Source organism: Corvus kubaryi, unplaced genomic scaffold, assembly GCF_017639235.1.
Source record: "Corvus kubaryi isolate FWS band 111438036 unplaced genomic scaffold, C.kubaryi_AGA036_p1.0 71, whole genome shotgun sequence".
NCBI lineage: Eukaryota > Metazoa > Chordata > Aves > Passeriformes > Corvidae > Corvus > Corvus kubaryi.
In genome coordinates, this window is record NW_024582059.1 from 16,536,001 (window position 1) to 16,546,579 (window position 10,579).

The window sequence follows — 10,579 nt, forward strand, 5'->3', positions numbered from 1 at the left end:
TGCTTCATGTTTTGAGTAGATACAATTGAAAAGGAGAAGGCAGACTTGCTGCTTTGTGTGTAATCAGAACTAGGTAAGGGCTGGGTAAGCTGCTGGCTTTTTGGTATCAGAAGAAGTTAAACAAGGACAGAGTGTTTAAACAAAAAAACACAACAACAAAGAAACTCCAACCTAGCAAAAAAGTTGCCCAACCAGCACTTAGAAATATTGTACTCCACTTAATAAAGTATTTTAATATGATGTGTTAAAATAGAGTGGATAAAGCAAATGGAAAAATATCAAACGCTGATCAGTCATGGTTGAGTTGTTTGCAAGGGTCTCTTGTCTACTTGAAAGGCTAAATGCATAAAGCCCCCTCTCTGGAGGACAAAACAGCTGGAGAGAGATTAAAAAAAGGCCAAAAATTAGCTTTTAAATCTCACTCAAAGCACACCAAAATCAGGAAGACTGGGTGACTAATACAAGCCTCACAGGAGGAGAATGAGGTGGAAGAGTGGAGAACTGTGATGTAATGTAGCTGGTAAGACCAAAATCTATAATATTACATCCAACCACACACACACACACAAGATGAAACCCTGTGTAGGAGATTGAATCACTGTCTATGGACTTTTGAGTTCAGGGAGAGCCAGAATAAGTGAGAAGTCTGGCTTTATGGTGAAAAAAGTAGATGTAATTTCTGCCATAAATGTGTCATATGCAGAATGCACAATTAAAAACAATGTAGTAGATCTTTCTATACAAAGATACTCTGTATTTCCCAAAGTGACAGCGTCTGTGGCCATTCAAATTTACACAGCAAAACACGTGACCCTTGAATTCGAAGCAGAGGGCTCAGTAAATGCAGGTTCATGCCAGAATTCTGGCACTTGAAACTTCTGTGAGATTTACAGCTGCACAGGTGGGAGGATAGCCATTAAATTCGTGGTGCTGTTGACTTAGCAGATGCACCCAGGTGGGCAGGGCTTGCCTCTATGCATGTTTTCAGAGCTGGCCAGAAAACTGAGAGTTTTACCATACTTGTGAATTTCAGTCTGTACAATCTCAGCATTTGACTTTTAAATTTGGAGGAACATCCAAATTTTAACGTCCTCTGATAGAAGGCAGGTTACAGCCATCCCTCCCCCACCAGGTTCGGGAAAAAAAAATTTCCTCGGAGGAAAGTGAAAGGGAAAAAACCTATTTATTTAACAGACACAACGCACAATGGGAAAAGAATAATGCTGAATAATGCTAAATAATAAAACCTCTTGCTGTGGAGAGAAGCCTGGTAAAATTTTAGAGTCCTTTCTTTGGGCATGATCTCTCTCTCTCGCTCCTCTTCAGAGCTGGGTCTGCAAAGGCCACCCTCTGGGCCAATGGTGTAGGATCTCCTGGTGTGTTCTGAACAATTCCAGAAGAGAAGAAGAAGAAGCCAAAGTCCCAGGGAAAAAAAAAACTTTCTTGCCTCAGCTCGCAGACTAGCTGAAAAGCAAAGGGGTTTAACCCTCCATCTCTCTCCTGAGAAAAGGACAGAAAGCTGGCTGAAAAGCAGCAAAAAGGGTGCTTCCTCTGCACTTGCCGCGCAGAAGCACGCAGAGGAGATAGAGTGACCTTGGAGCACAAACTGCTCTGAAAAGTTCTTCTGGCTTTTCTTCTTTCTCTCACACCCAGTTTTAAAGGCACAGAAAGGCACAGGAATCATGTCCAGGCATAGAGCTGCAATACGGGATACCCATCATAAAGTCACCCCAAGACAAGATTAAACTGTAGCTTTAAGATATTATCCTTTTGGATCCTGAGGGAACCAAATGCATCCACCTCTCAAGCGTGCTGCTGTCCTTATCAGTCTCTTTGTCTGAGGCGGGGTGGAGATGTGGGGGCTGCTGGGGAGCCATCATGATATCAGGCTCAGAACATCCTTTCTGCTCCATCCTGCTCATCTCTGGGCTCTGTGCCAGCTGCAAATTTGGAGTCAGCCTTTCAGTCTTCCATCTGATTCTTTTGCTCACCTGCATTTACACATGTGGAGTGCTTTAATTGATTTCAGTAGCCTTGCACCATGGCACCCTTGAATTCCCACCGGGATTTCTGTGGGCAGGCAGGGAAGGATGCAAACACAGAGGTGAAGTTTTCCCTCTGCTGATGCTGCCAGTGGATTCTGTGACAGCACTCACAGTCTTGGAGATGCAAGCGACAGCAATTTGCCTTAAATTGCTGCTAGCATGGTTTGTATTTATAAAAGCTGAAATGTATGAGATGCTGAGCTGTAAGAAATTGCCATATTTTAGGCTCATCAATAATAGAAGGAGTGGTGTTCAGAAACAAAGTTCTGTCAGTAAAATATAATAAGTATAGTTATTTTGTAGGATAGAAATGGACAAATAAAATGGGATATCAGGAAGCAATTTACCTCGTATTATAAAGAATTTCATTATTTTATTTCTGTTGGGCTTTTTAACCCTTTTGCTCTCTGTACTCTGAAAGAAAGGAAAAGAATACAGCTTGTAGCTCTGTGTGAGGCAGGAAGTTATTTGAGTTTCACGGAATTTTTAAGTACTTGTCCTTTGAAAGGAAAATATATGCTCTCCAAACAGTTAGTAATGGTGGGAGTATCTTTTTCCTTCGTCTCAAATGCTTGAGTCTTGACAGTTTATTTTCTTTTCTCTTTCTCACTTGTCAGGATACTAAGTAAACATCATTGCAAATGTGGATACATGTTTACGTGAGCTAACAAGGATAGTTAGGTTTTCAGGGCTGAGAAACTTTTGCTTCTCTTACATTTCTCAGTATGGAGGAAAGAGAATGGCATTGGGGAATGTGTGGGTGTGGGTGTTAGGAGTTTTCAATTAAGTACCGAAAGGAGAAAATAATGGTTCACACATTTTTGTACATATGAAATGAAGGCTAAGTTCCTATCAGTGTTAAAGAAATGTAATTTCGTTGCCCAAATGTTTATGGAAACTAAGAACAAATAGCAGTCCAATGCATAACTTTGAGGAATAATTCTTCATCTTACACAGAGGTCTGAGAAACTTAGATGTGTTTTGTTCAAAGCTTCACACCTGCAATGTTTACTGTTAATCTGGGGCCTCAGTATTGTAGCTTGTCCAAGTTCATTTGAAGTTCACCTGAAAATTTGCTAACTCACTGGAATTCACTTTACTATATGAGACCTATACATTTTTACTATGACATCCTAAGAAGCAAACCTGATTGCCATGTGTATCTATGAACTTCCTTCCCTCATCTATTTCTTAATATAGTGCTGATACCTAGTTTCTTACGATGTGAGTCTCAATCACATTTGAAAGGAGTTTATGGTTAGGTGCATATACAGAAGGGTGTATACTGGAAATTCCTAGCCCTGGGTTCCTTTCTGATGCCACATAATTAAAGCTTTAACTTAAGCTGCCTGTACAGAACTTGTAAGCATTGTGTAGTAAAACCTGAATCTGAAATAGCTTAGTGGTGTCCATGAGGGGCAGCTGGGGGAATATTAATATCTGTACCAGCTCCAAGGCTTCTGAAGGGGTTTGAGTGAGCACTGAGGATGTAACGGGACAGGACCAGAATGTAGTGTGCAGGCTTCTTTAAGATGAGATATGCAAATCTGAAGATTTGGAGAAGAACCTTTTCATCAGGGTTTGAAACTAAAACTAACATTGGCATGCTCTATAAGGAGCATGAACTTCCTTACTAAAGGGAAAAGGTTTTTTACCTTAATTTTGGAGTGAAACAAAACTGCCATTTCCTTGTCCTCATTCAGAAGTGGTTGTTGAATCAAACAGAGATGGTTCTTGATTAGGTGTCAGCTTGGTTTGGGGATCTGATCAAATGTGATTAATCCAATAATGCCGTTAATTCATTGATTTAGGGATTTGATTTAAATCAGCATAATGACAAGGATAGTTATATAATTCTTCTCCTGGTTGTTATGAAAGTAAGCAGTGCACTGGACTTTAGAAGCCTTACTGTGCTTTTATTTTGCTAATTTAGATCTTGATAAAAATTGGAAAATGTAGAGTAGGGTTTTTTTGTAGTTCTTTTGCACTATGGGTTTAAAGTGAGGAGGCAACTTAGTGGATGACTTAGAGGCTGTTTTGCCTGTCCACAAAGCTGAAGTTTTTGTCACTCAGAGGAGGCATTCTGCTTGAAGTGAGCTTCAAAGTAAACCAGCCTGCCTTGAATTTTAGAAGTAATGCTTGGTGTTTGTTTCCTTTCAAAGACCTTACGGGGCACAAATATTTAAGTAGGGAAGAAAATACTAATCTAAAAAGAAAAAGTGATTCCGTGAAAAACAAAGCAGTCTTTACCTTTCCCTCTCACACACAGTTAGGAGCAGATTGTCATAGCAATGGTCTGTGTTGTGCAGAGGAGAGCTGTTCATCAGGACGTTTCTGTCTTTTTACCAGTTGTGGTCTTCTGGGTCCCACAACTTTAATTGCTGTTGACTGAAGCCATTGGATATGTTAATTACCCATGTAACTGAGGTGCTACAGAGTGGTTCTGAGCTGTTTAAATTGCTTTTTAAGACATTTTTCGATTTAAAGTAACCAGCTGCTAGAACCACAGCAGTTCAGAAACCCCACTGTATGCAGCACGAGTTTCCTGAGGCTGGTAGTTCACATGGTCAGGCTAACTTAAAAACAAGTAATTTCTATTCTAGACACAGGGTGATAAAATATGTGTTCCCATGTAGATCCACACCACACAACGAGCTGTCAGGTAGCTTGGGAGTAAGGACACAAATAAGTTGTGGCAGGCCTGGCTCATCCAAGCCTTAACACAGTCATCCAATCTGTTTAAAAAATTCACTCTGTCTCTACTTCCAGAGGAGCTGGCTATGAGTCAGGCTCACTCAGGAATGCAATTTTTATGCTGACACTTTGTGTATAAACATTGGTTTCAGAGTAATGGGTGTTAATGCTGAATATGTCCTGCATTGTTCTGATAATGACATCAGAATAAAACATGCTCCAAATGTGTTTGTCTAGCCAGAGGGAGCTGTGAAATTCCTGTCAGTCAGGAGCATGTTATTAAAAAAAAACCAAAAAACCTCTCAGTTCTAGGTCTGCTGTGAATACCTGAGCTGAATAGCCAAATTTATTCATCTCTCTCTGCCTAATGGAAGAAGTTTTAAGACTAAGGCTACACAGTGTGAATCAGATCAGCCTGTTTGTCTTCAAGTGGGAAAAAGTCAAACCTCTTTTGGAGTCATTTCACTCTCTGGAAGCTTCAATTTAGTACTGCGTCAGCGTCCATAGATCTCTCCCTTTTTGTGTTAGGGCAAGGCCTCCCCTGCTCTCCCCCTCGCAATATTTGATGAACAAGTTAATGTAAAGTTTCCACTTGGTCTTCTGAGATAAGACTTTGTGTTTGACTAAAGAGCTACATTTGTTAAAATGTTTCAAAGTCTCTAAATGAGGTGTTTAGGATGATGCTCTCCAGTGCCAAAGTGCCTTCCAGTCAGATTGTGGACAGAAAAATAATAATCATTTTTCTAAGGCAAACCTTAATATCCAAGTTCTTTGCAAGGTCAGTAATCTGTTTTTAATGGCCAGATTTTTGGAACACTAGAATAATGTCCTTTTTAATTGAAAGAGTAATGTAATCAAAATCAACTTTACTTTTTTCCCAGCTCCATCAAATTTCAACTTAGTAGTCCATAAACACATAATACAGTTGATCATTCAGATTTTTTTGGGGGAAAGAAATTTATAATAGAGCAAATAAGAAAATTTAGAAGCTGTGTTTGGGAGCACTGAAAAAAAATGCATAGAGGACGCATAGCTGGTTTTTCCTTTTCTTTATAGAAGGCATTTGGGCATGTCATGACTTCCATAAGTGAGCTGCAACTCTTTTAGGGCAGATCTGTTGTAATGTGTTGAGCTTTTGAATCCTGTGCTCAGCATCATGTAGTATAGAATCCTAAATAACAAGCACTTAATTCTGATTTTTATCTCAAATGACTATAAATTTGCTCCATAGTCCACAGGGAACTGAGCTCAGCAGTAGTCATAAAGTGGTTATAGTGTAACTTGCTGCATAGTAATTTTACAAATTTGAGGGAGGGTTTTTTTGGTCTTGTAAAAATTATTAGTTTTTAATTTTACTGTTTTGGGGAGGAGCACTGCTGTGCAGTGCTAGCTACAGTGCAAGCACAAACTTGGTTTTGTGTCATGAAAATTGGCATTTGCTTAGTACTAATGCTTTTGTTAGGTCATGAGAGCAGCTGTCCCTCCTATCCTTAGGAACCCAGAACTCTGGAAGACCTCCAGAACTTCTGAATAATACTGAATAATACTTTTTCATAATACTGAATTATACTTTTTCATGATACTGAGCCATGTTGGGTCACAGTTTGTCTCATAAACTGCTCTGTTTCTTTCACAGCTCCTGTTGAAAGCTTCTCAGGGCCTTTATCAGGTGCTTAGGGAAAGTTTTAGCACTCCTGGGAATACACTTGCTTGCTCTGTCTGATCAGTGATGAAGAGCCTGATTCCTGTGTCTCTTGTCCCACTTCCACACTGATGAAAGTCATCTTATTTTAAATTCATTGCAATACAAACCAGGGCAGAATCAGCACAAACACATGAAGCAGGAATGATGGCAGGCAGAGACCAGTAGTTGGCAATAACAATGTCACAAACATCAGCTGGAGAACTCACTAGTTTTCTTTAATGAGTGCCTTTTTAGGGTGACTTCCTGCATGAAAGAAGGTCTGATACAGTCCTTATGAGAATGAGCCTAAAATGACAAGAATTTATATTGAAAAATTAGGCTGACAGTGCTTTATCTGTATTCTTACATTTTACCAGCCTTGGTTTCTCTGTCTTTACCAATCCCTCTCCCCTTCCCTTCTTCTGTACAACAGGGATTTGGGAAACAAGTGGATGCGTCATATATTGCCAAACATTACAACATGAGCAAAAGCAAAGTTGACAACCAGTTCTACAGCGTGGAAGTAGGTGACTCGACCTTCACAGTTCTCAAACGCTACCAGAACTTGAAACCTATTGGCTCTGGGGCTCAGGGAATAGTTTGGTGAGTATCAGCAGTTTCTCTTATGATGCTTTGAAACAGAATTGGCATTTTGCATTTCTTCACAGTTTGCCAGCCACAGCCTTTGTCTCAAATTGCAAAAATAGCAGTCAGGCAACAGACATCCTGAGGCAGGAGGAGCCCAGTGGTTTGCTAATAAATTCCCCGGCTGGTAAGAGTGATAGCACTGGGTTTGTTTCTCCACACAGCAAAATGGAACTAGCAAGAAAGGGGGAGAGAGATCTTATCATAATTGACAACTGTGGCACTATTTCCAGAGGCAGTGCAAATAATATCCCAAGTAAACCCTGTAATTTTAGTCTTTGTACAGCAAAATCACTGAGAGCAACATAGAAACTTGTCACATCCCATAGCATTTTCAAGTACTCAGGGTGGAAGCCTTTCAAATGGAGGTAACTGCTAATGTTTCCTTTATTTCTTGAAAGTGATGTTTCAGTGATGTGAATAAAGTGAACGACAGAAACATTCAGTAGCTCTCCTAAACAATGCAATTTGAATTTAGCATGTTCAAAAGTTGTGAAAGTCTGGTTGGCTTTTGCCTCTGCATTTTTAGACATGGCTTTTAAGTTTCTGTGGCAGGCATTTGTTACCTGTTTAATTATGGGGCATTAGGGTAACTAAAACAATCTTTTATCTGTAACTTGATCAGAGATGAAGTCTTAATTCCATCTGTCACTTCTGTTACTGTTTTTTTTCTGAATTTGATGTAATGTGTGTTACTTTACAGGTGGAGGCAGTGGTAAAGCAAAAGGTTCTTTTAATCCAGTGGCAGATGGTTTGCCATGGACTGTGCATTGGCACCAACCAATTGACAGTGTACAATACTGACAACACATCCTTAGGTCTCAGTCCATCACTTCCAGTGTTTAGAATGCTTTGAGACCATGCAAGTCCAAAGACTGAGCTAAATGGCCAAGTACCATATTGTGTATCTTAAACACAAAAGAACTAAAGCTTGCTTTGAAATCAGCTTTGGGAAAGAGGCATATTTTGGGTTCAGGACTAGTAAAATTAATTTTGCACTATTTTTTTAATTCCATGTAAAGCAAAGATGGTTTTTCTTCCTCCTTACTATCCTCTATTTGTTTCAGAGGAAAATGAGTTTTTGTTGAACCTCTCTGCAACTGAATTGCTGTAATGATAAATTTGCGAGCAGCAAAAAACAGAGGCGTTAAGCTAAATAAAATCAAAAACACCCTGTGAATTTTACTTTCATACTAAGAGCTGAAAGTAAAAATTAATAATTTCTTAGGAAAGAAAATCAAATTGGAAAACAAGCAAGTTTGAGTGAAAGTTAACACAAATCCCCTGAAATGGTGAGTAGCATGGAGAGGCCATAAAAGGCTTTTTGATGATACAGATATAGAAGTATTACATAATAGATGGGGAAGATAATGAGCATTTCTTTCTCAGTTTGTGTTACATAGTAAACTGCCTGTTGTGAGGCATAATTTACCAGAAATATAATAAACCATCCCTCAGAAAAGCATGAAGAATCAATGGTGAGGTGATTAATTGATGAAAAAACAATTGGGAGATAAATATTTGTAGTTTAGCTAAGAGAAAACAATACATGATGAGAAACATCTTCAGTTGTGTAAGTTTCTCCTTACGTAATATTAATAATAAGCTTACATAGTAAGCTTTATTAGAATAAGTTTCTACTGTAGAAACTTACCCTATTTAGAAGTATTTTGTTGGAAATAGAGTTACATCTAGAAAAAACTGATTAAGGAAAAAAAAGTACTGAAAACCTGCTTGTTTGTGCAGTGCTGCTTGCTCTGGTGGGGGAAGTAATCTGTGCTGCTTGTCTTGTTCCTTTGCAAAGAATAGCCACAAGGAGTGTCTCTATGAAAATATTGGGGAAAACCTAGGTGATCGTTTCTTTTAGATCCAGTGGCTCTGTTTACACTCAATGACTTGTTCAAGAAGTGTCACAGATCTGGGATGCAATTCTGTCCCTCGGTGCCAGAATTAGGAGAAGCGTAGAAGCCAAATGGGTGGTTTCTGATCATTCCCTCCACCAAGGGCAGGCACAGGTAGGATGGCACAGAGGGGTTTAGGCTCAATCTTCTCAGAGCATGCAAAGCTTCTGAATTTTCGTTCAGGATAACTGTGGGTTATTGAGTGAAATAATTGGCTACCCAGCTACTGGAGACAGCTTTAGTGCATAGTGACACTTGGTTTTATGGAATGACAGAGTATGGCTGCTGAATGTTAGCTCCTTTTAGGAGGAGAGGCCGGATGTTTTTCAGGCTCTGGAAGGTGTTGCAGGCTTCCTAGGCAAAGCCACAGAACACTGAAATTTTTCTCATACAGTTCTATAAACAGGTGTCAAGATAAGCAGGAGAATTTCAGTGAAAAACAGTTTGTGTTGTGGAACAGAAGCAGGCATGGGAAGCAGGGAATGTGGTTATGAAAGAAGTGGGGACTTGATTTCACTTGATTGTGTTGAAAATTACATCAAAGAAAAAATTATTTTCTTGATACGGAAGAATTAAAATACTGAGGTCCTCAGGAGATGATGATTTAGTAAACTACATGAAAAAGAGAAAACCATATGGTGTGATTGTTATAATTGTGCCCATGTGAAATAATTATAAACTCAGTGAGGAAGTGGTATTTGCTATAGACCTAGTACATACAGTATCTTTGAAAATTAATCTTTGGGCTCTTTCAAAGGGTTTTGTGTTAACTATGTTCACAAAATTATTTCAGCAGCCAAAAGAAGGAAAGAAAGCAAGCTGCTTGGAATCTCTTGAGCAGGGAAGCTCCTCTTCACCCTGCAAGCCCTACTCTTTATGAAGGTGTAGGCTGCTTGCTCACGGTACATCACACTGACATCTGTGAGAAAGCGTGTAAAGGGTGTGTTTGCATATCATTATCATGTTGTTATTACAGGCATGATGGCGATGGGACTTTGCTGAAACAGAGCATGGAGTTTATTAGACCAAACTGTAGTTGTAAAAACTGCACAGGCTTTTGACCACACTAGTTAATCTTTGAGTCTGGAATAGAAACAGAAAACAGTTCTCTGAGTTTGATTAGACATGTGCCACTTAAACTGCTGAGAGAAGAAGCTGATACCCCTCTGCAATGTTAGAAGGGAGTTGACACCTAACTTATTTTTCAAGGGGCTGAGAGAGAGAGACAGGTCACTTTCAGCTTGGGTTTGTGCATGGTGGATGATGGTGGATGGAGAAGAATTCTCATGTTCCATAAAATCAACAGAAATATGCTGATGTTGGAGTGGGCATTTCTTTATGTTTTAGATGAATTCTTTTTGCCTGGAAGCAAGGTAATTGATCTGTAGGTTTTCTGCTGTGGTTTGCAAGCTATCATTTTTTATGTTGCCTGTGATATTTTTGATACTGTCTGTGATGTCTAGAAAAATGGTGTTGTACGGAAATATTTCAAAAGCAATTTGAAGGGCCTCTGACAGTTTTTGAATTTATGATAGAGGCAAGGGTGAAGTCCAGGTTTCCAAGTGTCATAGGTTAGCAAGCATAGTCCCGGAAGGGACGTCCTTGCTAAG

At 39.4% G+C, this 10,579-nt stretch overlaps 1 protein-coding gene across 8 annotated transcripts in view; it reads left to right on the forward strand.

Annotated features, from left to right (window-relative positions):
• MAPK10 (mitogen-activated protein kinase 10) overlaps positions 1–10,579 on the forward strand; it is a 148,721-nt gene that overhangs the window by 71,080 nt on the left and 67,062 nt on the right. For all 8 annotated transcript variants that reach the window (XM_042049470.1, XM_042049472.1, XM_042049469.1 and 5 more), the window contains one exon: positions 6,857–7,026. In XM_042049470.1, the coding sequence (XP_041905404.1) occupies positions 6,857–7,026 (170 nt within the window). The remainder of the gene's footprint in view (positions 1–6,856; positions 7,027–10,579) is intronic.